The sequence below is a fragment of the Grus americana genome, chromosome 1 (genome assembly GCF_028858705.1).
Source record: "Grus americana isolate bGruAme1 chromosome 1, bGruAme1.mat, whole genome shotgun sequence".
Lineage (NCBI taxonomy): Eukaryota > Metazoa > Chordata > Aves > Gruiformes > Gruidae > Grus > Grus americana.
This window is the reverse complement of record NC_072852.1, coordinates 52488883-52511441: the sequence shown is the minus strand read 5'-3', so window position 1 is coordinate 52511441 and position 22559 is coordinate 52488883. Positions and strand designations below refer to the sequence as shown.

At 35.3% G+C, this 22559-nt stretch overlaps 1 protein-coding gene across 5 annotated transcripts in view; it reads right to left on the bottom strand.

Moving 5' to 3' along the window:
• Positions 1 to 22559, bottom strand: part of CFAP54 (cilia and flagella associated protein 54) — a 115290-nt gene that overhangs the window by 12363 nt on the left and 80368 nt on the right. For 3 of the 5 annotated variants that reach the window (XM_054816115.1, XM_054816019.1, XM_054816201.1), the window contains 14 exons: positions 20661 to 20714; positions 19051 to 19267; positions 18607 to 18701; positions 16895 to 17064; positions 11927 to 12029; positions 10221 to 10359; positions 9131 to 9288; positions 8747 to 8935; positions 7340 to 7466; positions 6065 to 6220; positions 5143 to 5251; positions 2944 to 3049; positions 2071 to 2166; positions 1433 to 1574 (listed from right to left, as the gene is read on the bottom strand). In XM_054816115.1, the coding sequence (XP_054672090.1) occupies positions 1433 to 1574; positions 2071 to 2166; positions 2944 to 3049; positions 5143 to 5251; positions 6065 to 6220; positions 7340 to 7466; positions 8747 to 8935; positions 9131 to 9288; positions 10221 to 10359; positions 11927 to 12029; positions 16895 to 17064; positions 18607 to 18701; positions 19051 to 19267; positions 20661 to 20714 (1861 nt within the window). Of the gene's footprint in view, positions 1 to 1432; positions 1575 to 2070; positions 2167 to 2943; positions 3050 to 5142; positions 5252 to 6064; positions 6221 to 7339; positions 7467 to 8746; positions 8936 to 9130; positions 9289 to 10220; positions 10360 to 11926; positions 12030 to 16894; positions 17065 to 18606; positions 18702 to 19050; positions 19268 to 20660; positions 20715 to 22559 lie in introns of those variants that run through there. The other 2 variants (XM_054816292.1, XR_008575837.1) reach the window with 2 other exon arrangements.

Here is a 22559-nt window from a genome sequence, read left to right as displayed (position 1 = left end):
AACTGAACAAACATTATGTTACAGTAATTCCTAGTAGTAAACTTCCAGAAAATAATTATGTGTGCTTCTACAAAATCTGAATGTCTCCATTATTCCTGATATTTCACTGTCAATTGTAAAAACAGAATTTAGTTAAAATGGCCACATTGTTTATAGATGAAACTTAAACAATGTGTTTCACTAATGGTTTTACAGAAAATATTTAGCATGCTGTGCTGATCATTTCCATTTCGATTTACCTTTATATATTTTGGCCTACTACGGCTTTTTTACATTTTCTATTCTTCTTTGTATTGCCTAACAGAACTATCAGGAGAAACACCTGCTGCATTTGCTAAAAGAAAAAATGATCTGTAATTATAAGCAAATGGAGCTGGTACAAAACAATCAGATTGATGGAAGGTCTTAGCATACAACACTTGTTTTCATAAACCAATCAAAACACATATGTTTAAACACTGTACAGTAAGCAGACACTGCTCAGCTGTGCCAGCAACTATCAGGCAGAGCAGTTCAATCTTTGTCTGTCACTTGGGATGATTGAAATTAAGCCACCGAACCAAAATTTTATCACTAAATTAACGGTTCCCAGTTTAAAAAAATAGATATTTTGCCTTAGTGCTTATATAGTGTATGCAACCATTATCCCAGAATTCCTAGTTTCACTGAATTTTTTTTGAAATCAAAACCTTCCATTTTATCAACTCCATTAGCTGTAAAATAAATGCAGAAGTTGGGAATAAACCAGGTAAAGGCAAAGTTCTACCAAGCTAATGGAAGCATCTCTAAATGATAATCCATTGGACTGGAACGATAGTGAAAATTTTTTTATTATACTGACTTCGACAGTAGAAGATGACAGTACCCAGACAGATAACTTTGCAAGAGATTGGGTTTTGGTGTTTGGCTTTGGGGGGGGGGGGGTTTGAGGGGGGCTGGCAGTGAGAGATAAGCTATTCAACACCAACATGTCTTTGCCAAATCAAAAGAAAAACTGAAAATCTCCAAGGAAAAGCTAATATAGCTAGGGAAAAAAATCTGTTCTAAATCAGTGTTTGAAAAAAAAGCAGTGGTGACTGATAGGGGTGCCAAGACCTAGTCTAGAAGTCTGGAGAAGTCCTGTGACAAAGGTCCATCTGCCTTTTTAAAAGTATGGCAGTATGTGCACTCTGTTGTTCTGAGCCACAGTATGCAAACAATGCAATTTTTCTTAACCTATTGAATACATGCATAGGCTGATATTTAAAGACCCATTATGTTTACTCAACATTTTGTACTGCTATGCAGGACAAGGATTTTACTTTTACTTTCCAAATTTGACTTGCAATTTTTCATAAATGAAAATTAGATATTAAATGTATTACTAGATTACATGGCATATATAATTTATTAGTTATTTAATGTTCTAATATCACTAGGTGTAACGGAATACCAGATAAGAAATCTCTGTATGAAGCAAGAAGATCCATGGAAGCAAATTCTGGGATTTTCTGTTGCACTGCATCCTTCATGCTGTGTTCTTTAACACTCTTCATTCCAATTAATAGCTGAGAAGCAAGTACAGCTTCACTGACCTAAAAATAATATTTGTTTTATTCAGAACCAGTTCACTGCAATATTTATACAAAAAATTAATTACTCAACATACCATATTTTTAAAAGTCAGGAAAATATTCTACTTCTCTCTGACATATGGTATATATTATACTTAAATAAATTATTACTGCTGACAGCTTAATTACTACATGAGTGATTTCAAATCAGATATCCTCACCTGGATGCCACTGATGTCTACCCACATGTCAAATACATGTGCACACATATCAGGCAGTGTGCTGGTTTATTTGCACCGAATCAAAGTTGAGGTAAACAGACTCAGATCTGTCCAAGAGAGATTAAATGCACTACTTAGACAGATGTCCATTTTAATTTCCTCAAATAAGACCCATGCCAGAAATTTCAGGAAATCTTAGCTCTTGTCTTGTTTGCATTGCCTTGTTTGCTTGTGTAAGTAGCCTAAGATGAAATTAAAAAAACAAAAAAATTACCTCTTCAGAATATTGCACCAACCTGTGTAGCTGCTCTTACTGCAATCCAGGCTTGTACTTTGTAGCCTTCTGATTTCAGAGTCTCCTTAGGAGAAGAAGAGTGTTCTCCAGAAGAGGTCTAAAATTATAAACCGGTCCATAGTTAGGATTCTAAATGTACTATGATAAATTATATTTTAAAGGTAGAAAAAAAATCCTCCTACTTACAGAATTTTTGTTTTATTTGCAAGGTGTAAAAATCAGCATTGATTTTTACCACAGATTAATTGCTAAAATGGAAAAAAATTATCCAGAGTATAGTAATTGGCTGCTCCTGTAAAAATTTTCTCAGAGCAGCTCATACTATAGTCACTACTGTATACAATTTTGCTATAATTTTCCATTTTTTGGAATCTGAATTACTTCTTTTCTCTTATATTACACATTACGCTTTGAATCTATGGCTTGTAGCCACTTTAACGTGGTTAAAGCCTTTTATATTTCTCATGCTGTCACTCATATTTGTACTGAAAAATTGAAATCTGGTAAAGTATAAATATTGCCACTTAAAAGGCAGGTTTTAATGGGGTTTTTTAATGTTTTCTTTGCAAGCTACAAATTAATTAGTACATAATCAAAAATTAAAACACTGTTGGTTCTGTTTCTTCCTATTTTATACAGAAAAATATTTTAAATGTTATAATTCAATGCAGTAAACATGAGAAATAACATCAAAAAAGATAAAATTCAACTGCCGTACTGTATGATTTCTTTGTGTGATTTTTCTAGTAGAATTTTCAGTATCAGTATGATTTATAAGTCACTGTAAGTAATAGTCTGGCAAGGTGCACAGTGTTCTAACAGAAATATATTTCCTGCTTTGAAGAGGCCACTACCCAAAAGATAGAAAACATACGTTTGATTTGGAAGGCGCTATCTTATCTGTCTGCGACACTTCCTCATTATTTGTAGCAAAATGCAAATATAATAGTGCTATTTCAAGGTATGATCTTCTTATTAACCTGTAAGAAACAACACACAGATCAATCAACGTTACTATCAAAGTAAGCATTACAATGATACAATCAGACTCCTGCATAAGACTAGCCAGACATCCTCACCAAATAAATCATTCATCCAGCTCATCATCTACTTAAAGTGTATCCTCTTTCAGAAAGCCACGTGATCCTGTTTTAAAGTCTTAGTGAGTCTAAAACATCCCTATGGTATGCTTAACAAATAACACATTGATTTAAGAGAATGTCAAATATAATTTGCATTATGTGCAACAAATAGGCCATAAATAAATTGCAAATGTTTAGCAAGAAAACTGTAATTCTGCAAGGGAAGTGATCTTTCTGTACAGAATCTGTATGGGTTCCTCTTCCTTCCTCAAGTTAAGGCATATATCCATTGTTCTGGTTTCCCTGAAACATGAGTGGCTGAATTTGGAGACTTTCTTCCAAGAAACAGAAAAAAAATACCCACAGTGACCAAAACAGTCTTTTGTTTCTTCATCGGCCTCAGCTGAGGAACCTTCTTAGTTTTGAGTTGTGTACCAGAAGGCTGCTGAAAGGCTGCTATAAGGTCTCCCCAGAGCCTTCTCTTCCCCAGGCTAAACAACACAATCTCTCTCAACCTTTCCTTACAAAAGAGGTGTTTCATCCCTCTGATCATTTTCGTGGCCCTTCTTTGGACCCACTCCAACAGCTTGATGTCTTTCCTGTACTGAGGACCCTAGAGCTGGATGCAGAACTCCAGGTGGCGTCTCACCAGAGCGGAGTAGAGGGGCAGAATTACCTACCTCAGCCTGCTGAAAATCACTAGATCTGGAGAACTTCTCTAACATTTCTATTCCCTTTAGGTTTGTAACAGTCTTTTTATGCAGATTCCTCCTGGCACTGTAGATCTCTTCAAATCTCCTCTACGAATTAGCTTTCCTAAGCATAGCAACAAACTCCTGCTCATCTAGTTACTATTCTGGACAGAGTCATATTACACAGAGTTGACTATATAGTACAATAAATTCCAGCTTTGGTATGATTTGTGTAAAGCAAAATGCAAAAGTCAAAGAGTGCTGTACAGTCCAAGATAGGGCAAACTAAGTGGGAAGACGGCAAGTTCTACAGTTGGTTGGTGACAATTTAGTTAACTTTCTAGTCTTGCTAACAAAGAAGGATTTGAGACATCAAGAAACAACTTTAATTAAGAATCCCTTAGATATCAGAGGGCTTGTATATAGGTGATCGGGATGTTTAGTTCTGTAAAATAAGCAAGCCAAGGTCTATTGATGTTGCTGTACATTCTTTTAGAAAGACAGTAGCAAATTAAATAAGGGTGTAGCAAATTAAACTTGCAAAACATCACAACAGTCCATTTCGGTACTATCTTCCATCATGCTGAACGCTTGTAGAGGTTTATTACTATGCCACTGCTTCTGTGCTCAGAGTTCTGGTTCATTAACTTAAGTAACAGAATACCCAAACAAGCAAGGTAAATTGCTGCCTTTACACTGCCTGTAACCAGACATGGCACATTATTCATTAAGACTGGTCAAGACACTAAAAAAAACCTAAAGTCCAATATATCAGAGCTGCTTGACAGAATTTATTGGCTGGCTTGGCTTAGCTCTTCAGGCATCTTCTATGCTGATAACTAATGCCAAAGTCACTGTACTGATATCTGTTACAAACACATTTCCTATGCTTCTTCTGCCTCTGCTCTTCTGACTGTTTCTGGCTGCTAACCTTTTCAAGCTGAATTTCTATTATCTGGAAGTGGGCAGACCACAGCTCATCTTCTGAAATATGAATAAAACCCCTGTTTAATTGATAGCTCTGTTCCTGGTGTTGACAGAGAGGGTACAAATTTGGAAACAGAACAGAAAGCTGTAACTTTATATACTCTAAAATATGCTTTTAAATGTTCTCAGCATTTGTTTTAAATAAGAGAATAAATATACAGTAACTCTTCTATACTGCAATAGAAGAAAACTCTCCTAAACAGAAAAGATGCTTCATAATAGAAATCCCACACCAAATCTTAGAAAATGGTCAAAAAACTATATTCATGTGTGATTAAAATTATTTTGAAAGTTACATAGCTAGTTTCGTACTCAAATTTTTGATCATGTTGCTGACTGCGTTTTACAGCTTCCAGCAGGGCTTCGACAGCTCTAGATGACTTGTTATTGCCTGCTTCAGTTATCTGGCGTTCTACCTTACCTAAGAAAGAAATATAGAAAGCAGATTTGCAAGATCATTTTTTTCTGTAAGACTCAACCTGTTTTTCAACAACATAGTGCATTTTCTGTTCTCTTCCTGATAAGAAAAAATTTTTCCAGTTTGTTTAAAATGTACAATGTTTATATAGCAAATTACTTTATAAAGTAGCTAAAATAATGAGACTTTTGAATCATAATGACTCCTAACGTGTAGCGATCCAAACTAGAAGAGCATTGTACATGGAGAAGTTAATGCACAGGCCTGTTCTATCCTCTAGATACACTATCCTCTTTTTCTTTATAGTATTAACTCCAATAAATGGCATTTTAAGAGATACTTTACAGAGTCTGAGTGCCTTTCTGGCTGGGATCCTAACAAAGCAACACCTCCTGGTACAAAATGTACCTCCTGGTACACCACTAAAATCGAAATGCATGCAAACACTGTAATTCATTAGCTTTGTTAAATCATTTAGAAATACTTTCTAAGCCTCTCATCTTCTTTAGTTCAGACTGATGCAGAGAAGCTAATTAGCTTTCTACAGTCCTTAATCTCATTGGCTACACCCTTTGATCCCTGATAACATAGAGGTGGGAGAAGTTCAACTGCAGTTTTGAAATTATTTGTTCCATAATGCAACCTGAACTACGCTGGTGTGATATTAAACACAAGAGAGAGATCTGCAGCTAGACATGGTGACAAATATACAAATCTGTTCTATTTTTATAGTAAAATGTCTCCATTTTAAGAGAGGCCACATGCATAACGTTGCCTAGGAAGGTAATCACGATGTACAAACAGTGTTTTATTTACCTATCTGAAAAAGAATTTCAGCTTCCATATCTAATTTTTTTGTTGCAGATGCTCTGCAAAGCTTCAATGCGGATTCTAAATGTTTGAGAGCACATAGCCATTGCAGTGGATCTCCTCTTGCAGGTGTACAAGCTACTTTTTCAGCTAATGTACGTCCTAAGGAAAAAACCAGTTTGTAGTAAATTATTTAATAGAAAACCAATTTATGCAAAAAGAAACAACTTCCCTAGAATACTGTTACATACTTACAGTTACAATCCAATCCTCAAAAATCCAAGTGATTAATGAATATAAATACAGAACTATAATGTTGTTTCACTACTTTACGGTGCCATTGAGGTTTATCTAGGCCATCCAAAAGAAGCTCAGGCTACACAAATCAACCCTTTCACAAACTATCTGGAAAGACTAGCAGTAAGCCACTTCATAACTTTATTTCACCTGGCAGTTGTAGGCAAAACCAAAACCTCTCTGAGCATTTCCAAATTCCCAAATTCCTTTTGTACTAACCAGTTCTAAAGGCTTCTTTGATGTATTGCATACGTCTTATACTATACCCCCTAATATTCATCTGTGTTCATAGGGTCTTCCTAAAAATGTGGATTCAGAAACAGGAACTGGTCAAACATGGCCATTACTACAAGTGAGTCTGGCCGTGCCTGCACTGACGTAAAGCACAGTAAGAGTGGATCTCTAGAGCAAACCAGCTGGTGTTGAAGACTTGACAGCCACAGCAGATGCCTTTCGGAGTGTTTCCTTTGGACCACCTCTATACTAGTCCTAAGGGCTGAACACAAAGTAATGGTCGGGGTGCACCAATGTGCTTCTGGAGCATATCTTCCTGAAAAGTAATCCAGAACACTCTGAGGCTGCTCCACAATACAAACCAAAGCGCAGCAAGTGATTTCTAGATTTTATAGTCCATTACAAGTCAGATATACACCAAATTAATTTTAGAAGAAGGAACAGCAAGACAATATCCTTTTCCCTATATTTGCTATACAGCGACAAATCTCAGACAGATCTTAAAGGTCATCTTCTGTTACTGTTCAGCATACTACCAAGAATTGTACCTTGCTTACACACATTGCATAATGTGCAAAGAGGCACAGAGCCAGAGGCATCTACTATTGGATTTTAAAATATTTTATTTGTATATGAAAACAACTGATTTACTACATTCACTTCTGATGCATCAGTTTATCTGTTGTTGCATAAAATATGAATAAAAATGAATGACAAATTAAAAATAATGATGACTTGCATTTTTCTTACCGATTCTCATTTTGACTTGGGCTAGCAAGTTGATATGTGGCAAGTAGATATTTTTTGTAGGTAGGACCACGCAAGTCAACGTACTGTCTTCTATTTGCTGTTCAATGGGTTCTCCACACATAAAAATCTATGACAAGAGTATGCTTTGTAAAATCAAGTTGCAGACAGCAAATTAAATCGTAGTTTGAAAAAGTAACTTAGGTATTGCAAAACCCTGCAACTCAAATGTCTCTTGTAAAAGAGCCCTAGGAAAGGGCTTGATAGTCCTGAACTCCTTTACTTCAGCTTGTGATTGTCTTCTTTGCAGAGGAGTCTGGTAGCAAATGAACAACTTCAATGAACTCTTGATCAAATTTATTAATGTTAGGCTTAGGTTTCTAAAAGCAAACTCCCTCAGAACAGTCTTTAAGAAATAGATCTCCCAAGTAACTCGAGTCCTAGAAAGAAATTGTCATTTCTGTAAAGAAATCTGACATCCCACAAAGGCCAGAAAGAAAATAACATGTATGGACCAGTCAAACTTTTCATTCATGGAAATAAGGCGATGGGGACATACTGCAAACTCTTAAGTCTCTTGAAGACTAGCAAGTCTCACAAGCGGAAGTCTAAGTCAGAAGTGATTCATATGATTCTTTATTAGTTGGGGGAACAAATATTTCAATGGATTAAACTTCTGTATTAGGAAACACAAGGAAAGAAATTGATCCAAAAGCTTTTCTCTCTAAACTTTGTCAAGAACGGGTAGAGACTGCAGAAATGCATATCTATGTTTGTATCACCAAATAGGTAAATGGTTTATTACTATACATTCCTCTCACAGATTTCATGTCTTTAAATTTATCTTTTTTTTTACTGCCTATTTAAATTTTTACCTGGAAATGATTTCTTCATAGTGATTGTAACAATCTGTCAGTCTAAAACATCATAAACAATATGCTACTTTATATAGATTTTCTAATTCAGATTATTCTAAGTTAAGATAAAAAGGTAAACTCTTAAACTTGGATGTTCAAGAGTTAGGAATTATATGAGATGTACATCCTCCCTGAGGTGCTGAGTACGAACATATCCCTCAGTTCAAATGGGAAAAATTAATGTTCCGCATCTCTTTAAAAGTTAAACTACCTATTTCAGTTTTCACATCTGAATGTACATTTTGCAAGTATTCAATGTTTTTAAATTGTATGAAAATACCAGACTACATACATGAGTATGCATGATGAGCATGCATAAATAAGTTTGGTAAGATGAATTACTTCTTTACACTATGTCATCTAGGGAAAATTGAAGTGATTAGTTAACAGCAATAGCCCTTTTTAATAAATTGTTAAAATAGCTTCCAGAATAGATAATTAAGATTGTTGGAAGGATTTGCAAATGCTGTGTAAATCACCAACATATACTCACTGCTTTAATGGTAAGCTCATGTGCCAAAATTAGTAAGTTTAATGGTTCCACTGTAGAAGAGGAATGTTCTGTATCTTCTAACGCTGTTTGCAGTGTTAGTATGTCAGCCAGCAGAAGCATACTTTTCACAAGAGTCAAAGAAGCTGGAGGGGAAATAAATGTATCCTCTTGGAGTAAACTGATGATATTCTGTTTGGACATAGACAACATAAACCAAAGTAGTTACTACTTTTGCTGTCTATTTATGAGGACAAATCACACAAAGTGAAAAAAAATCTATTTTAGAGGCACTATTTCAAGCTTATTTAATGCTGGCATCAGCTGTTCTGACTACATGAAAAATGCATCAAAGAAAAGCAAACAGTTTCTCCTTTGTGCTCAAACCTGCAAAAGAAGTTTAATGCCTGCCACGGGACGTTTTTCGTGCAGGTCAAGAATAGCAGCTTGCACCATCATTTCAGCCTGGGTCTCAATATCACCAAAGGCTTCTGCCTCTAGTATTGCTTCTTTTATCACACTTCTGCGTTCGGTCACATAATTTTCTAAAAGGAGAGAACATATGAAGAGTGAAAATACAATACAAAAGACTTTAGAGTATCTTCTACCATTCTTAAGAGGTCACTTCCACACTAAAAAGTTAAAGAAAATCTGACATTATAGATTCCACATTTACCATTTCATTGATTCTGTGCCAAATTTACTTTAAAAAGAAAGAAAAAACACCTCGTTTTTAAACTGCACTTGGTTTATGTTCATCCAAATACATTCTTTACATGTAAGCCACCAGCAGAAATGATTAGATTTTGAGATCAGATGTCATTCTCACCCATAAAACATATTCTACATATTCAAAAATCTGATCTTAGTTATCATTCCAAAATAATAACAGCTTTCACAAGAATTATGCAGAAGAGATTAAATAAGAGTTTGGCTACAGACCTAGACTGTGATTTTGATACTTAAGTGAGCGTCAGAGCTAAGTTTGTAGAACTAAGGAACTGCAATGAATGTATTTTGTAGTATCTCAATTAAATATTTTTTTTAAAAAAAGAATCTGAAACATTTTTAGGAGATATATAGGAATTTTTCATTTATTTGACATATAAAAAGGGAAAAAAACTTCTGAGACTTTTAAAACTCGAAGTATGTAGCAACAGTGGTTTTTTAAAACAAGCATACTTATTTAACCTAATTACACTAGAACATTTGAAACTTTTTTCACACAAGTGATTTATCAAAAGATAATGATCATTAAACAAACATTAATATAATGTTTTGTGTTTACATGCTCTAGGGAGAGATTGTACTCAGAAATATATTTTTCTTTTTGCATTGGATGATTTAATACAAATAATTGCTCAGTGATATTACAGCCCCATAATTAACGTTAATATTTTTTATGAATAAGAATTGTGTCTGAATAGGCTCGCTTGCCCACTATACTCCAAAAGTCTAAACCAAAAGAGGGTAATACCTTCTATATTGCCAATGCCATGTATCTGTGTTACGAGTGCAGTCACTAACATTGTACGACACCTTAGCCACAGATGTAGGCTCGTATGTTCTTCTGCTGTTATACTGTGAGGTAGTCGCACATCTTCAACATGAGAGTCCTAATAATTTCCAAAAGCAAGAGAAATGTTACTTTCTGAGTCAACTACGTTACTACAAACAAAGCAACAGAGCAGCATCAGTCTAAAATAAATCAAATTGATATATTACAAATAATATAATTATAACCAGAAGTTTATTTGAAGCATAGATACATATTTGTTTTAATTACAGAAGTCCATTTATTAGTTAACTTTTAGAAGTTCTATAGAAAGAAGAATTGTAACAAATGGAAAATAAACCAACCTTTATGGGAGACTCCCATAACTATATATCCATATACTGAATGTGCCATGGAGAATAATTCTAACAGTTTGGACTTTATTCCTCTCAAACAGGAACATTACACAAAACTCAAAGGCACAGAACAGTGTAACTGCAGATCAGGATCAATATCAAGTTCTGGTACCTCACTAGTGATTAGAAAGAAATTTTTAATTTTTGATGTCTAGTTTTTATGGTGATTAGAAACAAATATTAATGTAATAGAGTACTGGAAGTGTTTGGGATAATTCTCAGCTCAACTCCCTGTGCCATCTTCACATATTATAAACCACCTCTATTACTAAAATTCTACAGTCCGTCTTCTAAGGATTTGCTCCAGCAAGCAATAAATGGACACTGCACCACCCATGTTTTACTTTTACAAAAAATCATCATGAATGCCTTGTATTGATGCAAATGAGGAAAAAAACCCCAGCAATAACTCAGTTACTGGCTACAGGGCAGTCCTAAGAAAATGTAGGAGCAAGTGCAGAAAGACAGAAGACCCTGTTATGCAACACAGACAGAGAAGAATCACACTGCATGCAAGCAAGTCCAGTCTCATTATGCATGTTACAAAACCTGGCCTCATTGCTCAATTGCTCTGTCCATGTTTGACTTACTGCGCTCTCGAGGGTGACTGTGTGGTGTATTGCCAATAGGTTTTGTACATGGGCTTTCCAAAGTATAGGTCAGTATCCCTATTTGTTAGGCAAAAGAAGTCAGCTGCAATCTTGCTAAGTTTGGAACACGCCAATGATGTGAACTGGTCTCTTTGGCTCTTTGAAGTAGATTTTCAAGCAAAAAACCTAAAATACCTTACCTGAATAATACAAAATTTTCACCTGATATCTGTTGTTTCCACATCATATTTGTTCGTTTGTAAACAAAAGGAGATTTTCAGTGCTGGCATTTGAGAGTACACAAATAAAAACTGTAATTCCTAACCATATACAAATTAAAATGATGATTACAGGCATATTCACCATCCCTGGAGGTGTTCAAAGAACGTGTAGACGTGGCATTTTGGGACATGGGTTAGTAGACGTGGTGGTGTTGGGTTGACGGTTGGACTTGATGATCTTAGAGGTCTTTTCCAACCTTAATGATTCTATGATTCTATATTGAATATACTATAGGCAAGCAGGTAACTGAAGCATATCATACATAATTTTCTCCCCAGGTTAATGGTAACCACGTAATACAGATGACTGCTGTGTTCTAGTATTCTGAAAATCACTCAAGACTTAATACAAGACTTCATATACTAAGAAACAATGGTTTAAAACAAATATCCGCACATACCGAACACTCCTCTTCGTCCTTTTCTTCTTGAAAATGTGTCACTTCCATCCTAAAAATGTTTGCATCTTGGAGAAGTCGAATTGAAGAGAAAGCCAAAGCAATGCTGTGATACAGAACAATATTATTAAAAAATACTAATTGTATTAGACATTTTATGCTTTTATTATACCTGATACTTCATTTCTGACTACCTCAGAGATGTCTATCAGCAGTTATCAATTTTTGCTTCAGTAGAAAAAAAAATTGCACTTGGAGTATATTCTGAATTTGTAGACACTACAGTATGAAAGTGAGAAAACAGCAGTAAGAGAAACAGTTTTGCCAATAACAGACATAACCTGATAATAAATACCAGCCAAGATCTATCATATCCTGTTGCAGCATTCAAAACAGAACTCCACTATAAATTTCAGTTACACGTATCTGTCTTCAGGGATGGGCTTTTAGAAGTTAGAAGAGGTAAAAATACTGAAAATGACAAAATATAGTTGGAGAGTTCTGTATTTCATCCACAACTAGGGAGGTAAGAAAACACCTTCCTCCTGAATGCCTTTCCAGACTATATGTTAATCCTTCTGTTAAATCCACATGACCAAATACTCACAGAATCTTAGTAAACATCATGAACCAAAAATTGAGCCAGGTGCCACCCTGGCAAAACCTCATAAGCAATCATGTGACATTGAGTCTGCTGCTCCCCGCCCCAAACATAAATCCTTTTCTGGAGTTCACTGCAAACAGCGTCTAGAAAGATACACACACTATCAGGACTGGTTCAGCGTTCAACCTCGCATTTCAAAAAATTGTGAGTTGGAATCCAAAAATATTGTCAGGTTTCTAAAAATATTAACTACTGGGGTTTTTTTTTCCCTTTTTATGCTGTCTTTTTAAAGCTTTCAGATACACTGTTCAATTTTCATGACATCTATATAAATGTGTATCTGTAACAGCAGACTTTGTGAATACTATTATTTTCATGATATGAAGACACTTGCAAAACCAACACAGTGAGAAGATAGATCTTTTTCACAACAGGATTTGTTGCCCAAAGAACACGCTACACAAAATATTCTGAGAACTGCCAAAACCAATGCCTCATGGTATTAGTTTTCCATCTCTAATTGTATATTTTCCCCTACATCTGTAAATCTCTACTTTCCTACCTCTTCTCTAAAACGTTTTTGGGATTACAGGGTTTGGTAGGGTTTTTTCAGTTCTACTTATTCTCAACATATTTTCCTAATGATGCAAAAGTACCTGAGGGTATCTCTAGCTCACCTGTTAAAGATTTTTCAGCAGGTTAATTGTTAAAAATGTAGAACCAAAATTCTCATCTATGCTGTGTTTTTACACAGAGAGACTCTTTTTACATAGAGACTAGCTGCTATGAAGCAAAAGAAAAAAAAATAATTTATGAACACCTTAAGTTCTGTTTACACTGCCAGAACACTGTGAAGAGCTTTTAATGCAAGAGAGATTCAGGCTTTGTGTGAATTTACTGCTTTTGAGAAGTTCCAGATTAATTGTTGTAAAGGCAAAGTTCTTGATTCATGTACAAAGAAGTCAGAACAAGAGCAGCAGTACTCTGAAATTACTCACATTATTCTGCCAACACGTATCTAACCACAGGATGGATAACCTCCAGAGATAAGAGGGTAGTTACAGTCTTCCTGTCATTTCTGATTCTACCCTGCTGCCTGTTTTTGTGATGCAGAACTGGATGGATTACACCAATTCAGCACAAGTAGACCCCAAAGTAACAATGAGAACCAAAACTGTTAATATCTTGCCTTTCAGCTCTCAGAATTCAATCCTTATGAATCTCCTTTATCATCCCTTTACCTCAGTTTTATTCAACAAAATGAAACCAGAATAAATCAATGTTGAATTTGATGGTAACCTTCTCCCTAACAACAGAAAAGAAGAAACAGAATTTGCTTATAAAAGCAAAAGAGACAGTAAAGATAATGCAATGAAATATCCTGACTGCTTTTCTTTCTTTTTATTAAGAGAGTTTTCCCTTGAAACCAGGCATCAAAGTTAAAATTACAGCAAAACCTGACATTTTTCGAAACATTGGTTGAGGTGCTATGGCTAACATTTCTCAAATAAATTGGAGAAGATGCAGCACCCAAGAGTACAGACTTTTAAGGAATATTAATCTAACTTCCTGAGCATCACTGCCTTCAGTTAACTGCTGTTGTCTACATTGAACCAGTCTGTAAATGAGGCCATTTTTATCTACATGCTTACAAATTTCATGAGTGAAATGTAGAGCATGAGCCCAAAGGTTCATGTATGTATTGTTTTAAGCAGTAATGTATTCATATAAGCAGACAAGCACATATTTGGGTAATTAGAAACCTCACATACTCAGGGGGGCACCATGTAAGTACTCTCCTTGAGATCAAGGGAATTAGTCCTATACATAAACTTATTCTGAGGCATAAATTTTTTTGCAAGACAGAGGCTGTAATGTAGAAGCTTCCCTTGATGAAATTTTTGTGACCCTCTTCTGCTGTCAACAAGAGTGATGTGTCTATATATTTCCCTTGACAAAATACACATCCTTTTATCAGCTGAATCAGAAAGTGACAAGATGATCAAAATAGGAAAGTACAGCTGACTATAACAATTTCACCACTAAGTCATTTCGCCAAAGGAAAAAAATGATGAATTTCTGTAATATCATGCAAAGTTTGATTTCTAGGCTGGCAGGCAGGAAACATTCAGCTGTCTGAAGGAATGTTTCATTTGTATCTGAGGCAGATATATCAGCAGTGTCCATGGATGGCAGTGCAATAAAATTGTAAAATAGGTTAAAAAAACCCAAACCCGTGCTTTGTTTGTTGGTGGGGTTTTTTTCCTGCTATCTGACCACTATCGATATATAAGGCCCATTAAACGCCCATCAAAAATTTGAGAGTCCCAAAACATGATCCATAAAATGTTTGACATCCATTGGAACCCTTGATAGTCTAAAAAAAAGTTTCTTTAGTCTGAGATAAGTTATAAGCCAAGAGAGAAACTACTCTCTAGGATGTAACTGCATGTCAAAAAGAAGGGTCCTGCACTGAAAATGGCTTGCGTACTGGAACCAGTTTAGCAGGGTCAGAAAGTTTGGATCAGAACTCTATTAATACAGGTTTTACCAAGCCTAGTATCAAGCTAAACTGGGTTTATGCACAGGATATTTCATAAGTCTGTGTACTGGTCCTTAGTTACTAGTATGATAATTTTATAAAGTCCACATGGCACTCAAAAGCACAATGAGGTCACTGTCCAGTGATTTGTTGTCTTCTCTTTGACAATTTTATGGTAAATTAATCTAATTTGAAAGGCACTGAAACAGATTAATAGTTCATGATGAGAAATGTCCACAAATAGCCTACAAGTTCTTACTTCACATCCTCCTAATGACATTACTACTAAATTATTACAGTCCTACTATCTGAACTTTTGGGAAAGTTCTATCTTTTAAAATAACATAAACAAAACCCAGGTGAAAGATCATGCTGCAGTACTCTTACTGTTTTCAGTTCAGTAGTCTATACAGCACTGCGAAGCTCCCATCTTTGTTAATTTTATTTTTTTATTGCTGTACCATAGCAGCTAAAAAGGAATTGTGCTATTTAAAGGCTATCTAATTTGGAGGTTTGTTTATTCACAGCCAGGAGAAGGAAGATAGTTTGCTTTTGACACAGAAGAAAAAATTTCTTTTTTGTTAATTAGGTAAAAAGGAAAAAAAACCCCACCATTGAGACTGGTTTATCTGTTGGCCAGATGAATCACCTACCACTTCATCACTAAGAGAGTTACAGCAATCTTCACCAGTATTCCAACAGTAAAGAAGATGTTAATTTTGCTTTTTGCTTGGTGCTTACTATAATGTAAGATTTACTGTAAGAATTTTGGTGTGTTTAGTCTGATTACAACTAACAAAAATTACAAATCTGGTTACGTTCTACCTAATCTCAATATAGTCTGGCAAATGACAGTGCCCTCTATATGCTGCATCTCTAGTTAACAATTTGTACTCTCAAAGAGTTTTCAACCTAATAAGAAATTAGATAAAAAGAGTTTGATGCTAATAAAAATGATGTATTGTTAAACTATTATCCTTCTTATATAAATTAATTTAAAATTACAGGTATGCTAAACAGAGGAATCCTCTTTGCTAAAAGATCAAAATGATGTTCAGAATTTAACATCTACAAAGAGTTAATATATTTCTGTATGCCCCATATATTCAAAGAACAGCACAACTGTAATTTCATGAAGTTCTTCAAAAGAAATCAGAACATCAAAAAAATCATGGAATTTGGAAATAATAATTTGGAGAAAACATCTGGAAGAACATGTATATACAACAGTATTTTACACACTATCACTAACAATGTAATTAATGCCTGATAAAATCTATTCTAATATGTTAAAGGTTAGACCAATGCTTTTTAATCAAATTGATTTAAAAAATATAATTTTAACATGTTAATTTGACAGCAGTAAGTACACCAAGAGAAAATGTTCTCTTAGGACAGTAACAGGGCATTCTAGAACAAAGTAGAATTCAGTAGTTCAGAGATAACACTAGTGCTCTGCTGTACACTTTAAAATTACAAAAAACCACATGACCTAACATATCCTGACTTTTGCTTTAACAAAAACAGTGAACATTGCAGCTTTTTCTTTGATTTCATATAACACTATCACAAAAACACGTCACAGAGAAATCACAGGCCAGTAACTGATGATCTTTTAAAAAGTAAAATAAAGCAATAATAAAAAAATTATATGCCAGCATAACTTACATTTGTAGATATACTAGTGGGGTTGTTATGGCTGGTTACTAAGATTTAGAATATTAATGTAGGCATAAAGGATTCAAAGAAAAAATTGCTGGATTATTTTTTTTAATCTTCTGTAGTCAACGCTGTGCAACATAAGGTTGTTCATAATATTACTTACCTGAAAGCTGCTTGATACCTCTGCTGAGAAATAGCAGCAAGCTGAAGTTTGGCCTCAATAAGAGCCTCTAAATCTTCAGCAGAACACCAAGATATCTCCCCAAGATATTTGTCCTGTATGTTCTGCACAAGATGGCTAAGACTTTCTTCAGCTTCTGTCAATAAAATCCCCTAGAGAAGAACACAGCATTGTATGATTTCAAAAAATAATGAAATAAATAAAAAATTTCTTTAAAAGTATTTTATTCTTTTATAGCCTACTATCAGTGCACCCTGAAACAAATCAACTTGAATATTATATGCTTTTTCTATAAATAGCGGGTGTGGGGGGGTAATTTTGCTTTTTGCAGATTTACAGATTCAATGTATTGAAAGAAGCAACATCTTAACTGTGCCTCTACTGTTGCAATTTATGCTTAACTACATATTTTATGGCTTAGCAATATTACACAATAATTTTTAATTCTTATCTTTATCTATACTTGGTAATTTTATACTACTTACTATTCTTAGTAATTTTCAAAAATAAAATTCAATATTAAAATACAACATTAAAGATGTTGCCAGTAGTATTACTTTCTTTTCTATCTATACTTTAACAGATCCTTGAGTGCAGTAGGCATCCCGAAAGTCCAACTGTAATTTACAGTCTCTCCAACAAACAAAGCTGTAAGAAGCTGTGAAAACCAAATCTAAAAGAAAGGTAATTTTAAATAAAATCTCAGTTGTGAAGCTTTCGGCAGAATTCAAAAATAATTCAAAGGTTTTTATCAGCCAATATCTTTTTTTGACCAGTTTCCTCAATGAATGCAGAGCTCTGCTTAAAAACCCAAAAGAATAGAACAGTTAAAGAAAAATCAGAAGGGTAAGAAATATATTATGTCTCTTAAGCCCCATTCAAATTAATTTAACATTTCTATTTTAACTATTTTCAAGATGCTTCTTTCAAGTTATTTTCAAGCTATACTAAAGTTTCAAGTTTCTATTGTATGGTAGTTACCAATTGCCATGCAAAATCATCCCCCATTTCTCCAGATGTATTTTGCACATTACTTTGTTTGTAACAATGGCCAAAAGTAGGTACTCCCAAAGTGGAAGACACCTCTAAAAGAAGAGTATGTCAGCCCTCAATTTGGGTCTTTTTATGATGTGAAACTGCCAAGCATGAAGTTTACAATTAAACAAAACAAAACTAAAACTAAACCAAAAAACCAGCCAACCAAACAAAACCCCTTCAAACAAAGAAGCTAATAAGCTGTAGTATGTTTTCTCCAAAATAAAGTATCAGAAAAAGGAACGTGAAAAATTTGAGACATTTTACATATGGTTTTCCATTTATTTGTAGAGCATCCTGCCCCATCAAAGAGTCTCTGACATGTTCTACAGCTGCCACTCTCTGAAAGGAGATGATTTTATCCTTCAAAACCCATTCGGTCTTTACCCTTGTGGCTGAAACAGTCATACTGAGATCTGATTGTGATGATATTTCCCATGGACATTTATATAGCATAAACTATACCGTTTGAAAAACTGCACCAAATCACCAGGACTTCATGTACGGCTAGTAAAATTACAATCAGATTAGAAAAAGAAATTTCTAGTCCCCTTACTCATGCCATCCTCCCATCATAATTTGTTACACTGAACGCATTAGCATTGTTTTTAGAACAATCTGCAGTTTCTTAAGCCTTCTTCCCTAAAAACCAAAATTACCTTCAGCATTGCCATATTTAATTCATCTTTACAGCCAACGAGCTGCACCATTGTGCCTCTTTGTTCCTGTTGTCTTGAATTCTTATCAGCATCAACTGTCAAATACATTTCAGATGAAATTTCAGATAACAGATGCAGAATCAAAGCATTCTCAGTAACTTGAAGAATATGCCCCTTTTTTCTCTATTTATAATTGGGACTTTCAATATCAAAATAAGTGAGGAAGAATGGAATACACTTCTAATAATGTTAAAGATATTAGCTTTAAAAACCTTAAAAAATCTTAATGCTTATTATTTCAATAAGGACTGATTTTTCCAGCAACATTTAATATGCTTATTGTTTATAATATGACACATTAATGCATATGCAGTTAAAAGTGGAAAAACTCTGCTTGAAACAAGTTGCAGAATAAATGTACTTTTCCACCACCCTTATAATTACCTTTTACATTTGATGCTGTAATTCTGTTTGACTCCTTCAAGCTGTTGTTTTCAACAGAATAGACATGTTTTTCCACTTTTTCAGGTATATTATTTATTGTGGCAGAAAGGCAAATGATGAAATGCATTTTGGCTAAGGTAAATTTATTCATAATTTGTTGGTTGCACAGGGGCACCATTGTTAAAGACAGACTCCAATTAAATATGTCTTCCAGTACCTACAAGAAAGTTAACAATTGGGACTATCTGAAATGACATATTTTACATTTTTCTTATTCAAGGCATATTCTGCTTCTCTTAATAATGATGTTTATCAACAATTAACATGAATAATATTAGTAATATGCTCTTAGTCATTATGGATGAGTTGCTATTTTCCTTTCCAAAGTTAATTCACCCACTTGCTACAGCCTCAGTGATTGGTTTTCCAGAAGAAGGTGCATCTATGAAGTTACAGCTTTTACTCGGTGTGAGTTCTAGTTTTCTGCATTGTCCATAGCTCTCTTTGAGCTCAGGCAGTCACAAAAAATATGTAGGTAAATTTGTAGTTCAGAAATCTCAACTCAAAGAAAAGTCTGTTGTTACAATTCACCCTAACTAGAAAGATTAAGCAAGGAAAAAAAATCTTGTATCAGACCATTCTAGTGTATTTCATAGAATCTTTTTGTTATTCGTTATAGCATCCTTGTTTTATCTTGAGTTTAATATTCTCACTTTAGATTAATAAATTTAGAAGTTAGAAGTCTACACAGCTTTGTAAAATCATAAGACCAATAAGAGCCCCATATAGACTCTGAAGTGTTCAAATCAAAAGCTCAAGATAAAGCACAACTTCAAAATAAATATGAAACTAGTGAGATCAAAAGCTGTCAAGATAGACATCTCATTTCTGTCTTCTAATATCAACTGTGGTAGGAGATGCAGAAGCTTGCTGTAAACAAAATAGAGAAAAGTGGAGGAAAAAAGTGGGGTTTTTTCTACTTTATCAGTTTGGTTTTATGTTACAGCTTCTTTTCCACATTCTGCTAATATTTACCCCTACTGGCTCAATGGATCTGTGACAAGGCAAATTAAGGAAAATTATTAAAACTGAAAACCAAAAAAGAAGTCATTGATGAACATGTGATTTTAATTAAAATGAGAAACAACTGTTCATTAACCAATTTACAAATTCACTTTTTCTCCCCCCCCCCCAAAATGGACTTCAACCCCAATCTGAATTAGGACAAATCTATGAATACAGCTCTAGTTGATAGAAATTATAAGGCTAGATGACTGAAGTTCTCGGTATTTTAGCAGGATAAACACCAGACCCTACATATCATGACAAAACCTGAATAATTCTACTGGTATGCTTTGCATAGACAAGTCACAGATTTGTACATATTAGGTCTCCCATATGAAAAATGGTGATAATGGTACTTGCCTCTCCCTTGAGACGTCAGCCACAAAATTTAAGGAAATGGTAAACTGTTGAGGAGGATATGTTTTCTGTTTACTGGTTTTTAGTAATAACAAGTATGTTTTCTGAACCAAATAATCTCTAACTGATGCCAGAAAAATAAGTATTTATGTCTAGCATAAAATTTTAACTCTTTTAGACTTTTTTACCTGTAAATTTGTAGCAGTGAGGAGAGATTTTGAGGAGTCAAATTTCTGTAAGGCCTGTAAAATGTAGAAAACCAAAAATAAGTAATGTGTTACAATATGAGTATAAAATGAGTTAGCAGAGTAGTGGACAAGTGTAGCACATTTCCAACTATACTTTGAGGGCTCTGAAAATGCAAACAATTACTTGGCTTCTACAGGCTTTACATTTCTGAACCATAACCCCAAACCCAGAACTATCCCTACACCTTCTATGCCATTCATCAGGATTCTTGAACTCGAAGCAATAGGAGAAAAAGTCATAAACCAACAAAAATCCTCTTCCAAATTCTAGGAGCTCTATAGACACCAACCATCAATTCCCTTTTTTTTCTTTACATTTCTGAATCCCAACCTAACTCCAGACTTTGCACATGCTCTGCTATTCACCAGAGCACAGATCTGTGAATGGAACAAAAACAAGAGCTACAGGTCAAGATGAACTGGAGACCTCAGCCTCCTTGAGGGCTCTAAAAGCAACTGTTTCTTCACTTATATGTGCTTCAGTTTTCTGAACCCTAACCCTAATTCTAGTCCTTGCTGAAAAACCCTTACCTTTTCACCAGGAGACAAATCAGGGGAAGGAAAAGAGGTGAAGACCTAATCACAAACCTCCTCTGCTATTCACCCTAACACTCACCTGTGAGCCCAGTTAGAAAAAGTAAAGTGACAAATCAAGCAGACCTCATCCTGTGAGCTCTTCAGACAATACAGAAATTAAGGAAAGGACTTAAAGATGCATTTTAACCTGACTAGCATCAGTAAGGAGTAAATGCATTCACTACTGTAGCCACGAACAGGGAAGCTTTGTAGAACCAACTCCAGTGAGGATGCTGATAACTCTTTATGGCTCAACCCAGTGAGAATGTGATGTAGTTTGCGCACTGAGGAAAATCACTAGATTTCAGTTTCTTATCTTCCTGTGTGGTTAATATGAAAGTATCATTGACAAATTAAAAAGGTCACCTTTTTTGATAAATATTTTAATTTTACTTCTTAAGTTCATGTTTCATTTAAAAGTGAGTACCACTACAGGTTATTCTAGGAGGAGTGCTTGTCCATATTTCTGGGTTTTTAACTGTAAACATTTGACATCCTATCATAAATGTAATTGTAATTATTCCATTATTAATTAGGTTAGGCGTTGATTTGTTGGCTATTGCCAAAAAAGATACTACTAATGTATTGGTTTTGCGTGGCAAGGTTTTGGTAGCAGGGGACTACAGGGATGGCTTCTGTGAGAAGCTGCTAGAAACTTCCCTCGTGTCTGACAGAGCCAATGCCAACCGGCTCCAAGACGGACCTGCCACTGGCCAAGTGCGAGCCCATCAGTGACGGTGGTAGTGCCTCTGCGATAACATAGTTAAGAAGGGGAAAAAAAACCCCTTCATAACACAAAGAGCAATTGCAGACAGAGAGAAGAGCGAGAATATGTCAGGAACAACTCTGCAGACACCCAGGTCAGTGAAGAAGGAGGGGGAGAAGGTGCTCCAGGTGACAGAGCAGGTCATGGTGAAGACCATGGTGAGGCAGGCTGTTCCCTTCAGCCCATGGAGGTCCATGGTGGAGCAGATGTCCACCTGCAGCCCATGGAGGACCCCGCACTGGAGCAGGTTTGCTGGCAGGACTAGTGACCCTGTGGGGGACCCACGCTGGAGCAGTCTGCTCCTAAAGGTCTGCACCCTGTGGAAGGGACCCACGCTGCAGCCGTTCATGAAGAACTGCAGCCTGTGGGAAGGACTCACGCTGGAGAAGTTGGTGGAGGACTGTCTCCCATGGGAGGGATCCCACACTGGAGTAGGGGGAGAGCGTGAGGAGTCATCCCCCTGAGGAGGAAGGAGAGGCAGAGATGTGTGATGAACT